Below are 19,440 nucleotides of genomic sequence, written 5' to 3' on the forward strand. Positions count from 1 at the left end.
TAGGTTTACTTACCCCTATGTCTTCACTGTCCTGAGTCAAGGGGAAACGCTCCCAGTCCACTTACCTTAATCTTCTTGGGGAGCTGGAGTACTGGCATCGAACGGAGAATGCTCTGCTGTCAATTTAGCGGGTCTTCTAGACCCGCTAAATCAACCCCTGCTGCATCAATTGCAACAGCATCCATCTCCCCATAGTGAGGACCAGCCCTAAGTCTCTATATAGACAAGTCCAGATCCTCAAGGGTAGGAGTTAGACCCCTAAATAACTTGGAGGATCTCGGCCTTTGTGACTGATTCTGACTATTCCTTATTTGCCTATTTATTTTTGCATTATTGTTAATTGTATTGCAGTAGTGCCTACAGCCCCACTCATGGACCAGGGCAACACTGTTCTAGACACTGTACAGACACAGAATAAAAAGAGCACTCATGACCCAATCTTTATTTTGTAATTTATTTTTAATTACAGTAATATGATTCCCAATATGATTCTATAATGACCGGGAAAATGTTTGCAACTGTTTAAAATATGTCAGTTCTTTGCTGTTTGATGCATATAACTATTTTTTAAAAATCCCAGTATGTAATAGGTGCTTTCCATGCAGAAAAGAAGGAATCATCCCTGCTCCAAAGAGTGAACAATCTAAGGATAGGTTGATGGACAAATAGGCATAGAATTATAAATTCTTTACCATTCCTCCTAATCTTCCTTTTTTGTGTGGTTATTCTTTCTGTCTCCAATTCAAATTGAATAAAGCAAAAATTGCATATCAAAAAGAAATTCTCATATAACCCAGATGTGTGTGTCACCATGAAATAAAGAGACTATATGTCTATGTAGATTATCAAGGAAGTGAAAAATAAAATGTATAAGATGTCAGATGTAGGTATAAGGTAGGTAATGTTTCCAGGAATGCACATCCTGTTGTGGTTTATTGCTTAATTTGATTATTGCAAAAACATACTCACTTGCACTGCTCTACGTCCATTAACACCCATTGACTGCAAATACAATAAGAAGGTTGTGAACCCATAGGATGAGACATATTCTGCCCTATTGCTTAATTAGTGGGGACTCAAGTGTTTCTCCATTGTCATAGAAGCAGGAGTGGAACCAGAGACTTTAGGGTCTCATTGTTATAGAATGTGCAGGCTGGAGGATTTAGCAGAGGAGGTGGTCTGCTGGCTAGTCCCCAAACTGGAGGCGGAGGGAGAAACACAGTGGCCCAAATCCTCAAAGTATTTAGGCACCTAATTCCCATTGAAATCAAAGGGAGTTTGGCCACTGTCTCCAAGGCTTCTGGAGGGAAGGTGGCTACCAAACGCCTTTCTAGAAGATAAGGCATCTAATGTAGTAAGTAATGGCTGTGAGATACCAGCATTGCACAATGTCTTAAGTAAAGGATTAAAATCAATCTTGAGCTTGATTTAGTTAGAGCACTATGAGCCTATGTGGTCCTGTTGGCAAAATAGACTGTATAAAGTTGATACCCCATTGTAGCTGTTACATGGCACCTACAGAATCTGAATACAGTAGAACCTCAGAAACATCTCGGGAATGGAGGTTGTTTGTAACTCTGCAATGTTCGTAACGCTGAACAAGACATTATGGTTGTTCTTTCTAAAGTTTACAACTGAACATTGACTTAATATGGCTTTGAAAATTTATTATGCAGAAGAAAATGCTGCTTTTAACCATCTTAATTTAAATTAAATGAGCACAGAGAGTTTCCTTACCTTATAAATTGTTTTTTAAACTTTCCCTTTATTGTTTTAATACTTTAGATTTAACACAATACTGTACTGGCTTTTTTAAATTTTTTAATTTTTTTTTTGTCTCTGCTACTACCTGATTGTGTACTTCCAGTTCCAAATGAGGTTTGGGGTTGACCGGTCAGTTCGTAACTCTGGTGTTCATAACTCTGAGGTTCTACTGTACTTCTAACTATTAGCAAGCTGGACTTGGGCATATCTGCTGAAAGAGTGCGAGACTAAGAAGACAGCTATCTGAAAGCAGCAGTCCTTTCCCTCCCTGTGAATCCTTCAATGTTTAGTGAACATCAGCATAAGTTAAACCATTTTTCCATTTTGAAAAGTGGTTTACAATAGAATATTAGTTAGAGGTGTGAAAAATCTACACTCCTGAGCGATGTAGTTAAGGCGACCTAAGTCCCATGTAGACAGCACTAGAATTCTTCAGTCAACCTAGCTACTGCCTCTCGAGAAGGTGGATTAGCTACATCAGCGGGGAACCTCTCTGGTCGGCATAAGTAGTGTCTACACTGAACTGCTACAGCAGCCCTGCAGCAGTGGCACCGTTATAGTGTTTAAGTGTAGACAAGCTCTATGTAAAAATGCCCCCTAAATACACATCTGCTCTGTCAATCTGTGCAGTCAGAGTAATATTTGCATTTGTCCTTATTGAATTTCATCCTATTTACTTCAGACCATTTCTCCAGTTTGTCCAGATCATTTTGAATTATAATCCTAACCTCCAAAGCACTTGCAACCCATCCAGCTTGGTATCGTCCGCAAACTTTATAAGTGTACTCTATGCGCAGCCCGGGAAGCAGGAAGGGGGTGGAGCATGGGCAGTGCCACACAAGGCTGTTTGGGGCGGCACAGCCTCCCCGTGCCTTTGATACCTGCTGGCAATGGTGGTGCAGCTCCATGTGGCACCTACTGTGTATAAGGCCTGCTCCAGAGCTTATGGAAGTTTAACTGTTGATTTCAGTGGGCTTTGGATCTGGCCCATAATGTGTATTGACCCCGATTCAGCAAAAATCTTAAGCATTCAATTAATCTACTCCTGTTCTTAAAGTTAGGTACATGCCTAATTAGTGAATCTGGACCATAATGCACAAGCTAGCCCTTAAGATGATTTTCTAGCACCATTACCTAATTGTAAGTGATCCTGACTCTTCACTTACCAAGGCCCAAATACGTGACAAAGACCAAATTGAGGGACACACAAATATTATTCATGCTGGACATTTGAAATGCTATGTGATTGGTGTAATCAACTCTTCTTCTAACCTCCTTTTCATTTCTAATGTAAGTGATCTTCAGCAATAAAGGTGAGGGGACAGCAAATTTGTCATTCGAGAGGTATGGAGGTGAGGATGGAAGGTGAATGGAGGTTTTGCTCAGAAGCGTCAGAATGTAGGAGCAGACTCTGCATCTAACCTTCAGAAATGGCCATTTTTTTCAAAAATAAAAATTTGAACAGTAGCTTTTCCTGGTGAACTTAAACACAGATATGAAAAAATATTTAAATCAGACAAAATACTCATACAGCACAGCACAGCAAAAGGCATTGAATGTCTTATCTATCAAAAGAAACCAAAACAGTTTTGTTGTAATAGCAGATGTACAGTATAATAAAGTTCATAAGTGGACCAAAGAAAACTTTTCTCATGATTTCATGACCTTTTATGGTAATTCTTTCTTCTGAGCATCAGCCAACACACTTGAGCCAATCTTGAACTCTTCATTTAAGGACAGACTCAAGTGTTGCCTAAAATAAATGTATTCAGAACCTACCTCAAAACTCCCTTACAAGAACAATGACCAGTGACCATTCAACAATGAATCACTTGGTTCTACTTCACTTTTTCACCCAACTGAACATTAAAAACACTGAAAGGCAAAATACAGAAGTCATCATATCAGATATGATACATAGTTCATAGGTTCACTGTGAAATACTGAGAGGCACTTTTGCCTACAGCATAAAATTTCCCCTCTCAGTCGGTGGGATTATTCTACAAGAGCTAGCTAAGCACTGGTGTTCACAGAATGATTACTTACCTGAGTAAAGGTCCTATGAACCTTTAGACAGTAAGACTATGACGTTTTTATATAGTATTATGCTGCTTCATTGTGTGGAAGAAGCAGCCACAATAATTAATATTACACAAGAACTTTTATTCTAACAGCCTATAGCTTTCAATATTTCAATAACTTTCACCTCTGAGTTTGAAATTTCCTGATTTGGAGCCAGACTTTCTGCTGTGACCAGTTTCTGTTGAGCGCAGCAGAGTGAGGGGGTGTTAGTGAGCTGGTTATGGCTCCCTGATCCTCTGGTTCAGTGTTGGCCCTTGCCCAGGTTAGAGAAGCCTGGAGGCTGCTCTAACTAGTGTTAGCTGATAATGACCTTGGAATTTCTCTGATTTACGTGAGGAACCAGATCATTCCCCCTGATAGCTCAAGATTGGAAGAGCACAAAGTGGTGGACACCCGTCTTTTACTTATCACCCCTTTCTCAATTGTGCCAAAGCACAGCTCAGCCCCAGGAATCTTTCTATTAATTTCAGTCAAAGTACAACTGGGCCCTAAGGCTTCTCTCCTACAGTTACATACATCCTTAACTTTATGTATGTGAGTAGTCCCATTGTGAAACACAGCAGATGCCTCTTCCCCAGTTACAGCACCATGCTGGGATGGCTGTGGGGGGGTGGGGTTGGGGGGACTATTTGTCCTTTTCCTCCAGCTTAGATCCACTGTCACTAAGTTGTACATGCACAAAGCAACAGTAAGCTGATATCTGGCCTGAAGTATCCTGTGCAATAAATCCATTGCTTTCTGTAGAATTCCACGGAGTGCTAATGAGGCCAGAACATGGCTCTGTAGACCAGATAGATGGCTTTTGCCCAGCTCTGTTCTCATTTACACTACTACTACCTCACTGAAATCCAGAAGGCTGCACCTACGTAACTGAGTATGGCTCCTTACTCTTTCCTATAAGCATCTGGTTGGGTTTTTTTCACATGCATACCATAGGATAGTTCTAGCCCCTTTATTTTATACTAATAATCCATTATAGAGATTGACTCATCGGAGCCCATCAAATTTGATGTAAAAAAACACTGAGATGCCCAATAACCTTCCTATATATAGAAGGACCAGATTCTGATCTCAATTAAATCTGGAGAAACCTCACTAACTTCAGTAAATTTACTCTGGATTTTCAATAACTTCGAGGTAAGTGATATCAGAATTTGGGCCAGAAAGCTTAAACAGAAACTTTTATAGTGGCAGGTATCACAAAGTATGTAGTTTTAAGTGATTTCACTCACACGGCACTAACACTCATTTAGTCACGTCCTCCGCAGTCAATCAATACATGCAGAGTATCAAGCCAGAAGAGTGTTGCAATGTGTGTTAATGGCACCAAGGAAATTTTGGGACGCTGAGATTGTACAGTAAGCATATTTATTGACTGAGGTTAAGAAAGCTAACTTCCCTGTGCCCCTGTGGTTTTAGCACCTGAATCGCATGAACGGGGAGATAAAGAAAGTTGGCTGCCTGCTGTGTCAGTGTGACATCAGCTGTGCTGTCAACAAAAAGATTTAGTTAATGTTTCTTCATTTACATTTTGGAATAAAGACACCTTAGAAGTGTTACCGCAAATAACAAAACCACAGAGGAAGCCTAAAAATGACTCACGCAATCTGTTACCACACACAGCAGTAAGGCCTATATAAGCATTATAGCTGTGATCATTAGACACAGAAGACCTAAGATTTTCTCTTTTTAGCAGAGATCATTTGATAACACTATGAGATATATCCTACTCTGCGCTGCACTGTTCCTGCCTGGAAGTCTTGCTCTCCCAGTTTTGCCTGAGCCAGAGCCATGGAGCTCTGGAGACCTGAAGCGTATACAGGTATGTCATGAATGGGGCTGTAAGGGTGAACTGTGAATATGCTGCTTTTCCATTTTAAGTCTACATCCTAATTATTATATTTCTTTCTAGAGAGCATTTGACATCATTATATTTTTACCTTGGTGTTATGTAGTTGTTACAAGTCAGTTCACAAAAACTAGAAGGCATAAAGTAAAAATTTTGAAAGCGCCTAAGTGAAATTGCAAAAGTGAATTAGGGCCAGGTATTAAAGATATTTAGGTACCTAAAGATATGGACAGGCATCTAGTGGGACTTTCAAAGAAGCTTATAATAATTATATATATATGAAATAAATTCCAAGAAAATGGAGTCTATAAAACCAATGGGCCAAATTAAGGATTAATTTGATGTATGAGTGGGTGTGTATTATATATATAACATTCCAGTAAGATAAAAATAATATGTTAATAATGATGGACTAAACTATTTTAGATGCATCTAACCATAGTTGTATCCAGTTCTCACATTTTTTTGAGAAGAGGCAAGACTAATTATATACACCACACTTGTTGGATTATTCTCTAGATTCTAATGCTCAGTGAACTCCCATTAAAATAAACAGGACCTCTTTCTTCAGTATCTTGCTATTATTGGACAAGGCTTTCTCTGTATATTTAATCTGTATTGTGGTGAGACGGCAGGCTGTTTCATAGCACTTGAAAGTGGTAGACTGAAGTGTGAAAAAAAGATATTATAATTATCCATGATTAGAGTATAAAGTAACACCACCACCACCACAAATAAAATGTTGGGGGAGTTTTAGGAGAGACAATTTCATCTTATTGTGGAGTAAAACCTATGTTAAAAAATATCCTCGGAGTCCACCGTTCTCACAAACCCTCTCTTTCTTGTAAGACCCATCATATAAAAAGGTACAGGATGATTTCACAGTAATGGTTATCAAAAATTGCCACAATGAATGATGATTTATTATTATTTTTATTAAGTACAAACAATATGATCCTTTGGTCCTACCCTCCACCTCCTCTTACTCTATCTATTTTCAAGCCAAAAATACTGCTTGGTTACAGATAATTTTCTGGGAAGTCCATATATCCCAGGTCAAGCCTGTAGACCCCTATTTTTTTTTAATTAAAACTCTCTCTCTTTGCACATTAGTGGTTGATAATTTAATTGTTCCTTTTTAAGAAGTTCATTGAGAATCTAGTTGCAAATGACATCTTATGATGTACATTTGAGAAATTGCTTATGCATGAATCTTTCCAGGCCTAAGAACCTAGGCACCCATTTCTCATTTACACCAATGCCTTTTTACACCACTTTGTAGGGTAAAGGGATCTGAAAATGGGTATAAATTTACACTCATTTTAATGTCCCTTTACACTGCCAATCTGTTATTATGAAAAGTCCTTAGTGTTAATAAGAATCAGACCCCCTGGACATTTACAAGTAATAATATAACCAATACCTGCACAGAACCCCTTCATGTATTTCATAAGAGAAAAAAGAATAGAGCCCTAAAGCATATGGATGTGAAGGAAGGTTAAGTACACAATTCTCAAAGGAGAAAGGTAGTGAATATTTTAACACCAATCTACATTTTTATTTTGTTCACATATATTAGAGAAGTGCCCTCATATCTGTCTACATTGTTTCCCTGTTTTGACAGATCACTGCAGGTTTCTAGGAGTGTAGTATAAGTCTACCCAAGGATCATCAGCTTATACTTGCTGACAAGCTGATTCTTAAAGGTATAAGAAAACACAACTGGAGATACACCCTGAGTCTAATGTTTCTTTTTATTTTCAGAATTACCTTGACAGGTTCTTTCCATCCATTAATAAAGCAGATGGCCGTACCTTAGAAGAGAAAATTAAAGAGATGCAGAAATTTTTCCACCTGACTGTAACAGGAACATTTAATTCAGAAACGGAGGAAATGATGGATCAGCCAAGGTGTGGCATCCCCGATGTATTAGATTACAGCACATTTCCAGGAAGTCCAAGATGGAGGAAGAATTTGTTGACTTACAGGTTGGTTATATTTTACTTTTTGTGTATTTTGTTTTCTTTTAATGATGCCATATTATTCCATACCTTAAACTGACAATATTTTATTTTCTTGTGTTGCCAAAAGGATCCTTAACTATACACCTGATCTGCCTCGTTTTATGGTGGAGGAAGCAATCGAAAAGGCTTTTAAAGTGTGGAGTGACGTGACTCCACTGAAGTTTCAAAAAGTTGCCAGGAGAGAAGCTGATATCCTGATTCGTTTTGCGCATGGTGGTGAGGCTGCTGCGAGATTTTTAAGAATCCATGAATTACATTTTATTTAAAGCTGAAGCTATGCATTGAAAGCTTACATGTTTTCATAGCCAAAGATTGAAAAGAGAACAAATATTTTCATTCTGAGGTTATCCAATTTTTATCTTGTTCTGCAAGATAAAATATACAGTCAGTATAGCTATCAGGAGGTAGCCATGTTAGTCTATATCCACAGAACTAACAAGGAGTCCAGTGGCACCTTAAAGACTAACGGATTTATTTGGGCATATAAGCTTTCATGGGTAAAAAACCTCACTTCTTCAGATGCACCCAAATAAATCGGTCAGTATAACTGCCTCTCAAGGGAGGCATTGAGTTTATATATAACATTGATTACAAATATAAAATATTAGATAATATTTGATATCAATGTTAACTAATCAACCATCACAAAAATCCCTTGGGAGTTCGAACAGTAAAATTAGGAAAATAATATCTATTTACTTGATTGTAAACATACATACTCCTCTGCCATGAATATTAGTCCTATTTGTGAGCAAGCAAGGATTCTGCATGCCTGTGTGGGGTTTAAACACCTTGGTCACATGCCTCATCCTAAAACAGAAACATACATTTTTTGCCTCTTTAGAGCCAAACACAAATAGAGCAGGGCTTCTTTCCACTGTAGTCCAAAGCAAAGGCAGAGAGTGTGGCTTGTTTTAGCCACGCTCAAAGCATAGGTCTAAACAGTGTCTCACTTCCAAGAAGTCTGAAAGAGGGAGAATGAAGGCATGCGCACACAAACACCCATGCACACTGGTTCACCTCTCAGTGCTAGTCCTCCTCTTGGGCTTGTCTACACTAGGTACCTGCTTTGGTAGAGCTGTGTCCCTCAGTGGTGTGAAGGGCATCTATTCTGACCATTCTAGACCAGTGCTAGGTTAACAGGAGAATTCTCCTATCGACCTAGCTACCGCTAGAGCCCTGCACAGATACAAATTTATATCCGTGGATATAAATCAGTATCCGTGGAACCACAGGGCTGTCCCGGGAACCACAGTGGTGAAAGGAGTAGAAAGTGGGGCCCACGCCAGCAGCTCCTCCAGCGTGGCTGTACCACTCCCAGCTCTGCCTCTGTCCCTTCCACGCCGCTGTCTGCATCTCCTGTCTGGGGGTGTGCGTGCCACTTGAACACAAGAGTGCAACCAGCTGCTGGTGCCTGGTGCCCAACCCAGTGGGTGGGGCAGGAGTGGCACAATTGCACAGGAGGAGCTATCAGCAGGGGGCGCTGGCTTCTGGGAATGGTGGTCCCACGTTCTCCTTTCACCACTGCAGTTCTCAGGAGAGCCCTGCAGTTCTGTGGATACTGATTTATATCCGCGGATAGCCGCATCAGCGGATATACATTTGTATCCGCGCAGGGCTCTCGCTACTGCCTCTTGGGGAGGCAGAGTACCTACACTGATGAGAGAACCTCTTCCATCAGCATAGGTAGTGTCTACATTGAGGTGCTCCAGTGGCACAGCTGCAGCATTCTAAGTGTAGCCAATTCCTTAGAGATTCATCCCCAAACATCCAATAACACAATAATCTTATATTGTCTTCCGGGTGATGAATTTTTCACAACTATCCTGCAAATCCTTGCACTCCAGGAGCAAGAAATTGTAGCCCTTCTTATAGGCAGAGGAGGAGAGTCAACCTTTTCCAGCCAACCTCTGGATGAGGGTCTGGATATCCCACACACTGTTATAGAAGAATCTAAGAAGATACCAGTGTACCAAGTGAGGTCTTCGCTTTTTCAAAGCTGTGGTTACTGATAACATTCACTTGATGTATTATAAGTGGTGCAGATGGCATTATCTATAGTTATCATAGATACTGTTCATTGTAGGACCTTCAGATGCTTATAACTCTGCAAAACGTAAGCCATTCAGACATTTTCTTGCTGGGTGTCAGCCTCAGGCTGAACATTTTTATAAAGTTTCGATAAGATGATTCAGCCATTTCTGAGAACATGCCCTCAATAACACAGAGGTCCTGTGGGGAAAATATAGTATGCGATCATGTAATTAAAAACCGTACCATAATGCATACAGACACAGGAGCTGAATTCATTGCATAGGCAATCTTAAGTATGGCATTTCCTACTTTCTGAGTGCTTGACTTTGCAACATTACCATTATTTTAGTGTCATTTTTAATGTAATGTAATCTACAATTAATAAAAGCAAACTCTAAACTTCAAGATGTGGAATTCATTGGTTAAAATGCATCACTCTGTCAACTGATGACATTCATTTCTTTTCACATGCAGCACATGGCGACTCATACCCCTTTGATGGAAGAGGGGGAATACTGGCCCATGCCTTTGCACCTGCCTCAGGGTTAGGAGGAGATGCTCACTTTGATGAGGACGAGAAGTGGTCACAAGATCATATAGGTAACGTATTCCATGTACCCGTCACAACAATCTCAGTTCCTTCTAAACAAAACCCTGGTGTTTGCAACATACTTACATTTACCTACCATAATAGGCATGTAGGGCCTGAGGAGCTCAAAGCACTTTACAAAGGTGGGCAAGCAATATTATCCTATTTTTATAGATGAGGCACAGAAGCTTTAAGTGATTTGCTCATGGTCAAAAGATGAGTCGGGAATAGATTTCAAGGTTTCCTGACTCTCATTCCTGGGCTCTGCACTATTCTTCCTAAAACATGTGGACATACATATTGTAATTAAATGGGAGAGCAAGTAAAAATAAATTAAACTTATTGGATTTCATCACAATGGAAAGAAAGATGCAAATTCCCCTGGTTGTGATGCTCTGTTCCATTATGTGTTAACAATTTTTTTTCCTCTTTTTTCTATATTTTAGGAACAAATTTGTTCCTTGTTGCTGCACATGAATTTGGTCATTCTTTGGGACTTGGTCATTCAAATGTTCAAGGTGCTCTGATGTACCCTATCTATCGCTACTGGAACCCAGACACCTTCAGACTTCCAGCTGATGACAGACAAGGAATTCAGAAATTATACGGTAATTTCAGTGTGAGATGTTAATTTTGATGTGGCAAAATCTGTCCCTTTGTTGGTAATTTTGTATACTTTACACTGAGAAGTACCTTACTCAGCAGCCCCATTGATTGGAATGGCCTACTCTCAGCGAATCAAAATTTAGACCAAGACAACGTAATTCACTTTATACCTCCCACCTACCTTTTCTGGAGTCTGAGAGCAACGTCTCCATATTGCAACAAAAGCTAATAGAGTTGGAGAGCCTGGCAGACTATGTGTTTCCTGCACACCAGTGCCTTGCAGAAATCAATGAGGATGACATTCTGCTAACCATCTACTACTGAGTAGTACCTTGCTCTGCTGAAAAGGCCATTGAAATCAGTAGGACTACTAGCTGAATGAGAGATTGCTCAATGTAAGTATGGCAGAATCTGGCCCTCACTTCACTGCTCATGGAGTCAGGTACTACGCACTGTGAGTTACAGTGGCAAAACTGCACCCTAAACCAATGAGAAAATCTTGCCTGCAGCACTTGTGTGGACATTCCCTTCTATGGGACACTTCACAAAGTGTATATTTCTCTATATTTTGTCTCTTAAACAAATACCTTAATGTTTCCATATTTCTATTCCACAGGCCGCAAAAGTGAAAACTTCTAAAGAACCATGGTGTGTTTAAAAAGAATGAAGAATTCACACCAGAAATGTTTCATTTTATTTCTTCAGTGAATTAAAATTGCAAATGTTTAAGAGCAATTTCTGCTCCTATACATTTACTGAGATTTGAAAACCTCTTTAAATTTATTCAGTAGTTTCTGTGAAAATAAAAATTCTCCCAGCACTATTCTGCCTCCTGCATTCCTGTCTGTCCTAAACTCTGGTGGGCTGCATTTCACTGATGGGTTCAGTGACTCCTGTATGTACAATGCATATACACAGGACAAAATTCTCAATTGGGTGTTTGAAATGCATCTAATTCCATGGTTTAGGCTCTTTGTTCCCAGTCCATTCTCTTCTCCCTGTCCCTGCCCCGTCCCTGTCCCTTCCCCCTCCCTGCCCTGTTCATACCCAGACTCAGAGTACCTTCCATACAGCCCAGCAGAAGGCTGTAAGATGATGCAGTATACACAACCAATCCCCACTTCAGCACCAGAAGGGTTGGATCCCCACACAGAGGGTCTCTCCCTCTGCCCCCAAATCCCATGGAGATCTGAGAGGCCAGTTCTGTTTAAGTACTTAGGGGATAAGACCTCACTCACTGCAGAACTTGAATGCTTCTCAGGTATTTAAATATGGAGATCACAATTATGGTAACCCACCCTGTAAGAGTCCGGTGTCGGGGCTCGGCCCTCTCAGGAGCGGCCGGGAGCCAGGCCGCCTCACTACACAGCCAAAATCCGCAGTTCAGTCTCCGAAGGTCCAAGGGCTCAGACCCTCAGGCAGGGCTGAGGGAAAACAAACAGTCAAGGAAGCCCAGCCCCTCAGTCAGGGCGGGGCAGCAAAACAGCAGTTCTAGGCTCAGTCCCTCAGGCAGGAGCTGAGCCCACACAGTCAGTAATGTAGGCCCAGGCCCTCAGTCAGGGGCTGAGCAAACAAAGTCAGCAATTTAAGCCCCAAACCCTCAGTCAGGGCTGGGCAGCAACAGGTACAGGGCTCAGACCTTCAGGCAGGGCTGAGCAGCAGTTCAGTTTATAAAGCCCAAGCCCTAGCTCATGGCGGGGCAGCAACAGATACAGGGCTCAGACTCTCAGGCAGGGCTGAGCAGCAGCAACCGTTCAGGGCTCAGGTCCTTGGCAGGAGCAGAGCAACAGCAACAGTTCAGGGCTCAGGTCCTTGGCAGGAGCTGAGCAACCAGTCGGTAAGTCCAGACTTCTCCGTCTGAGCGCTGGGGTGAGGGGGAGACTGCCACCCGTGAGTGGGGTGGCAGGGGGGGACACAGGCCCACCCACTCCACTGTGTCCCAGCCCGGGGCCCTAACAGCGGCAGTTAGTCTGCTGCTGTGTCGGTGGGGTCCTGACCGCAACACACCGACATCGGCTCACAGTCTGCTGTAGCCAGACTGGGGTCAGCTACCCCCGGGCTACTTTCCATTTCCCCCTCCATGGGTACCTACTCAGTACTGGTGTCTGGCGCTGGGTCCCACACCATGGGCTCCTCGTCGGGCTGAGAGCCGGCTAGCTTGGGCTGCTCCTCAGGACGCAGGTCGGGGTTACGCTCGGGCAGCTCCTCAGGGTACCGTGCTCGGGGAAGGCTCGGCCAGTCCACTTCAGGATACCGGGCTCAGGGAAGGCTCGGTCCCGCAGGAGCTCAGTCAGGAGCGTCTGTCCTCTCCGGCCGCCAGGCTGCAACTGAGCGCTGGGCCGGGGCTTTTCTACTTCCTGTCCCGCCCCTTGACTTCCGGGGGGGCGGGGACAGGTGGTAGTGGCTCCGCCCACTGTGGCGGCTGTTCTGGCTCCTCCCTCTCAGGAGCGGCCGGGAGCCAGGCCGCCTCACTACACACCCACACTCCATTTTTATCTACTCCTTAATCAGGCAGGCTCCTGTTGAAGTCCGGACAAGATAAAAAAAGAAAAAGAGTCAAGGCCTCAGAAAATAGCCTATTGCAGCAATCCCAAATGTTTGAAACCTGAGCCACCCTTCAAGGAAAAGGAAAGTAATCACACATTGTGACACAGCGGCCCTGTCATGATACTGGATTATAGGCAGTCAGGCCCAGTGGTCGGAGCAGGAGTCAGACCTAGTCAGAGTCCAAATGCCAGAGCCCAAGGTCAAGGCAGAGTCAGAGCCAGAGATCAGAGCCAAAGGTCAGAACTGAAGGCAGAGTCCAAATGCCATCGCCAAGGGTCAAGACAGAACCAGGGCTACGCATCAGAACCAGATTCCATGGAGTCAGGGAAGGCAGGAGCAGGGCTGGTACCAAGGCAGGAGCAAGACTGGGACAGGACAGGAACAAGGCTGGGCGCAGGGCAGGGTCTAGCTTGGAGCAGTGCCAAAGCAAGTCAGGAGCATGGGTTGGAGTGAGGTGAGCACAGGGAGGCACAGCATCTGTGGGCATGTACATTGATCCTCTATAGCTGCTGGGCTTAAAAGCAAGCCACCTGACTTCTTTAGCCAATCGGGTGGTTCTGCTGTGCTCATTGGCTGCCTGGTGACCGGGCAGGCACAGCTGCAGGTCCTGACTTCTAACAGACCCATTGGGGCCAGCTGGCAAAGGTTTCACTACTGTAGGTCACCAACTCCTATCAGGCCTGACAAGCTCACTAACCTAACACGCTGCTTTCATGTCCCACAAGGGACATGTGATGTGTCTAATAAAAGCTTACATCATACTGATCCTCCTAATTGTTGTGAGATGTATGTACAGATGAAATTTAAGGCAGTACGTATATGTACTGAAAATATGTCTTTGATAACCCTGCCTGGGCCACAGTCTCTAACAGGTATTGCCACACAAAGAGATGTAGATTCACCTATCTACTGTGATAGACTCAGGCCAGTTGAGAACAGCAGAGTAGTCCTGTCCGCCCACTACTAAAGGACCTCCCCCCAGCCTAAGGGGAGGATCCACAGGTCTTTGATACCAAATAAATGCGTGGGACAACTAATAAAAAAAAAAACCAGGATCAGGAGTGAGGTCATAGGGCTAAACGAAGGGAACCTGATGGGGATACCGAGCAGAGAACTCCGGACAACGCCCACTGCTCCTCAAAGGCGTCAAGGGAGCCAGCGGACGCCGCCCAGAGGAACTCTGCCCGGATGCATGAACAGACGGAGGAGCGGAAATAGACCCCACAGTTGCAGGAAATCCCATCAGCCAACCTCCTCTCCCTGGTTTTGTAGATGGCTAGTTTGGCCAGGGCTAAGAGGAGGCTGATAACGAGATCCCACGACTTTGTGGGGCCATGGTTGGGGAGTGCATAGATGAACAGGTGAGGGGAAAAGTGCAACCAAAAATGTAATAAGAGATCTAAGAGGAGCCGGAATAGGGGCTGCAACCTGGAGCACTCTAGATAAATGTGTACCAGGGTTTCCTTCATGCTGCAAAAGGGGCAGGTGTTTGCGACAGGGGTAAACCGCGCCAAGTACACGCCCGTGCTCATGGCCCTGTGAAGGAGCCACCAACTGATATCCCCGGCAGCCCATGGGACCAGGGCGGAGTACAAGCTGGCCCACTGGGGCATCTCACCCTCGAGAGGTGACAGGAGGTCCCACCACTTTGTGTTGGGGCGGGACGCGAGGGTGAGGAAGCGAAGAGTGTGGAGCACGAGCATGTACAGATGTTTCCTTGGCGCGGTCTGAAAAAGAACCGGCTGCAGGTCGAGCAGCCAGCTCGCAGTGAAAAGGCGGGGGGGCCGGTTGGGTCCACGGGGCAGGGGCCCGATGAAAAGGTCCACAGGGCCTGGGGTGGAGGGTGGGCGGGGCGTGCCCTCTCACAGGACCCGGTCGAGGTTGGCCTGAGCAGCGGGCGGTAAAGTGGCCTTCACCTCCTGAAGTACTCGCTGGGGAGTGCGAGGTCTGGAGAGCCCCATGCACCGGGCGAGCGTCAGGGGATCCAGCCAGTCTCCCCGGTCGTAGTCCAGGAGGTCTCTGACCCTGGTGACTTCTGCCAAGACCAGCCTCTGGCGCACCGTGGGGGACTCCGCCACCTGCACATGGAGCTGGGGGTTGTGTAGCAGGGGCTCCGTGAGGAGATCAGCCCCCACGGTGGCCGCCATGGACCTGGTAATTGAAAACAGCTTCCAGGTCTGGAGGAGGTCTTGGTAGAAGACCGGCAGCCCAGAGAGGTCTCATGGAAGACCTCTCGGATGGAGATAAAGGAGCTGCCGGTCGTATCAGAGCCCTCGGAAGCAGCGCAGAAAGGCGTGCGCCAATATGCTCCACACTGGACTACCCGCACCATAAAGAAGCCGCTGCAGGGCCTGGAGGCAGAAGACATGGACCTGAGTGCGCAGGCACTTCAGACCCTGCCCTCCCTCCTCCAGGGGCAGGTGGAGGGGCCCTGCAGAGACCCAGTGCGTTCCTGGCCAAAAGAACTCCAGAATCGCCGTCTGAAGGTTGGCCAGGAAACCCGGGACCGGGACCAGGGTGTTGAGCTGGTACCAGAGCATGGACAGGACTAGCTGACTGAGCACCAGTGCCCTCCCTCAGAGGGAGAGGCACCAGAGTAGTCCTGTCCATTTCCAGAGCCGCTCCGCCACCCTGCCCTCTAAGCCATGCCAGTTCTCCGGCTGAGACAGATGTGTGGCAGAAAGGTAAACGCCAAGATAGAACTTCATCAGGCATAGCTGTGGTCTCTCCTCTGTTCTGGGGAGGCAGGGGCCTGGGGTGTAGAGACAGTCAGGAATAGAGACCTCTCAGGGTCAGACCCATGACTTATCTTGGATTCTGGTGAGGCAGCCATGGACCAACCTGGCTGGAACTGACTCAGCAGGAGGGCAATGAACTGAGGGGAGAATTTGGGTCTCCACAGCAGGCAGGAATAGCAGAGCTCCCCTGGCATTGGGAGGAAGATTCCTTTTGCTTAGCTAATACATCACTGTTGGTCTTAACATTGAAACCTCGGGGTCTGGGTCTTGCAGGTGCAGCAGAAGTGTGACCCAGCTCTGTCTAACCTGGTCGGCAAAATAGGCCTTCCATTTTCTCTTTGTCAAGCGGGCCAGGCTGCCAAATAGGACAAAGGCCAATGAATGAAGAGCATCATCCTCCTACAGCCAAGAAAGCCCCTCAAGTTAGCAAGTTGGTAACTAAGGGACAATCACATCATGCACCTCAGGCCTGGTCTACACTAGGCATTTAAACCGGTTTTAGGAGCGTAAAACCGATTTAACACCACACCCGTCCACACTAAGAGGCCCTTTATATCGGTATAAAGGGCTCTTTAAACCGGTTTCTGTACTCCTCCCTAACGAGAGGAGTAGCGCTAATATCGGTATTACCATATCGGATTGGGGTTAGTGTGGCCGCAGATCGACGGTATTGGCCTCCGAGCGGTATCCCACAGTGCACCACTGACCGCTCTGGACAGCAATCTGAACTCGGATGCAGTGGCCAGGTAGACAGGAAAAGCCCCGCGAACTTTTGAATATTTCCTGTTTGCCCAGCGAGGAGCTCCGATCAGCACGTGTGGTGATGCAGTTAAAAATCAAAATAAAGAAAGAGCCCCCGCATGGACGATGCGGATGTGATCGCTGTAAGGGCAGGCAAATCTGTTCTATCAGCGCTCCGTTACAGAAGACAAAATTCAAAATCATTTTTTAAAAATCTCCAGACAGATGCCATAGCAGGGACTCAGCGCACTGCTGCGTGACAAGCGTAACGGAAAGCCAAAGAATCAAATGGACGCTCATGGACTGGAGGACTCAAGCTATCCCACAGTTCCTGCAGTCTCTGAAAAGCATTTGCATTCTTGGCTGAGCTCCAAATGCTTCTAGGGTCAAAAACAGTGTCCACGGTGGGTCAGGGCATAGCTAGGCAATTTACGCACCCCCCTACCCACCCCCAGAAGTGAAAGGGAAAACAATCCTCTCTTGACTCTTTTACATGTCACCCTATCTTTACTGAATGCTGCAGATAGACGCAATGGTGCAGCACTCAACACCAACATCCTTGCTCCCCCCACGCTAAGGATGGCTGATGGTGCAATATGGCTGATATCCGTCCTCATCATCAGCCTATTGGCACATGGGGCAGTGCAAAAGGACTGGTAACCATGCTGACTAGCATCCGTCAGGTCGATCAAGGGCGCCTGGCCCTAATTTTTCCTGGTAGATGGTACAGTATGGCTGATAACCATCGTCATCATAGCAACAGGGGGCTGAGCTCCATCAGCCCCCACCCTTCATGTGTAAAGAAAAGATTCAATTGCCCCTGGACTAGCAGAGGGATGCTGGGCTCCTCTCCTACACACTCCTTACTGTCCTGTCTGGACTATCATAGCAGCTGGAGGCTGCCTTCCACTCATATCTCACTAACAAGTCACTGTGTCTTATTCCTGCATTCTTTATTACTTCATCACACAAGTGGGGGGACAATGCTACGGTAGCCCAGGAAGGCTGAGGGAAGAATGGAATCAACAGGTGGGGTTGTTGCAGGAGCACCCCCTGTGAATAGCATACAGCTCATAATTTCTGCAGGATCTGACACAGAGCAGCTGTGCTCTCTGGTTCTCTGATACAGTGGTTCTCTAGTACACTTGCCCATATTCTAGGCAGGACTGATTCTATTTTTAGATACCAAAAGGGAGGGATTGACTCAGGGAGTCATTCCCAATTTTGGCTTTTGTGCCCCTGGCTAAGAGCAGCCAGGGGCACTTATGACAGCAACAGATGGTGCAGTGCAAAAGGACTGGTAGCCACGATCATCTTATTACCAATTTATGGCATGGTAGATGGCACAATATGGCTGGTAACCATCTCTGCTATCATGCAAAAGCAAAAGCATGCTGCTGTGTAGCACTGCTGAATCGCCTCTGTGAGCGGCATCTAGTACACATACGGTGACAGTCACAAAAGGCTAAACAGGCTCCATGATTGCCATGCTATGGCATCTGCCAGGGCAATCCAGGGAAAAAAGGCACGAAATGCTTGTCTGCCGTTGCTTTCCCAGCGGAAGGAGTGACTGACATTTACCCAGAACCACCCGCGACAATGATTTTTGCCGCATCAGGCACTGGGATCTCAACCCGGAAATTCCAAGGGGCGGGGGAGGCTGTGGGAACTATGGGATAGCTACGGAATAGCTACCCACAGTGCAATGCTCCAGAAATCGACGCTAGCCTCGGACCGTGGACGCACACCACCGATTTAATGTGTTTAGTGTGGCCGCGCACACTCGATTTTATACAATCTGTTTTGTTAAACCGGTTTATGTAAATTCGGAATAATCCCGTAGTGTAGACGTACCCTCACACAGCCACCTCTTCTATGAGAAAGTAGAGTGATTCCAACTACAGCTAGTTGGAAAAACTTTAACCAATTTTTTGTTCGAATTTGCTGATTCCTCAAAAAAGTTTAGAGACAGTTCAATTTTGATGACATTCCTCCAAAAGCCAGGCAGGGGTCCTTAGAAACCTACCTGGTGTCTTGCCAGTGCACGCATCCAGCTCCTTGGCAGCCAATCTAGCAGGCTGACTGGGAACATGGGCTTCCAGGCCCCCAGCTTCTGGGACCCTGGGAGTCCTGGCTCTCAAATTTGCAATTCCCTGGCACCTCTAGCTCCCAGAGTTTCCCAGGTTTCCAGCACCGGGATAGTCTGAGAGCAGACTGCCCTGGGCCAAGGTTTCCAATAGAGCTCGGTTGAGAATAGTAATTCTGTTTCACAAAGAGTTTTGAAGTTTGGGGAAAGGGGTTCCCACAAATAGGAACAAAACCAAAATTTGAAATCTCAAAATTCTCTGCAAAACGGAATTATCATTCCAGCCCTCTCACATAAAAATGGTATAAAGCAGGCCCAACACTCTATTGTACTCTGTAACCCCCTTTTCATGGTTATCTAGCTATCTAATCTAGTATTCA

General features: G+C 45.2%; 1 protein-coding gene across 1 annotated transcript; it reads left to right on the forward strand.

The window, feature by feature from the left end:
* Positions 1-5,343: 5,343 nt before the first annotated feature.
* On the forward strand, positions 5,344-11,763 carry MMP7 (matrix metallopeptidase 7). Its single transcript, XM_044982143.1, has 6 exons — positions 5,344-5,668; positions 7,460-7,683; positions 7,787-7,935; positions 10,228-10,353; positions 10,789-10,950; positions 11,565-11,763. The coding sequence occupies exons 1-6, from the start codon at positions 5,561-5,563 to the stop codon at positions 11,585-11,587; spliced, it is 792 nt and encodes a 263-aa protein (XP_044838078.1). The 5' UTR covers positions 5,344-5,560; the 3' UTR covers positions 11,588-11,763.
* The last annotated feature ends 7,677 nt before the right edge of the window (positions 11,764-19,440 follow it).

Source organism: Mauremys mutica, chromosome 1, assembly GCF_020497125.1.
Source record: "Mauremys mutica isolate MM-2020 ecotype Southern chromosome 1, ASM2049712v1, whole genome shotgun sequence".
NCBI classification, from domain to species: Eukaryota; Metazoa; Chordata; order Testudines; family Geoemydidae; genus Mauremys; species Mauremys mutica.

Excerpts from the sequence above, each read along its gene's own strand:
- MMP7 (XM_044982143.1), top strand. The coding sequence starts at position 5,561 with ATGAGATATATCCTACTCTGCGCTGCACTGTTCCTGCCTGGAAGTCTT. Across the intron at positions 5,669-7,459 it reads GAGACCTGAAGCGTATACAG|AATTACCTTGACAGGTTCTT; the intron begins GTATGTCATGAA and ends TTTTATTTTCAG. Across the intron at positions 7,936-10,227 it reads GATTCGTTTTGCGCATGGTG|CACATGGCGACTCATACCCC; the intron begins GTGAGGCTGCTG and ends TTTCACATGCAG.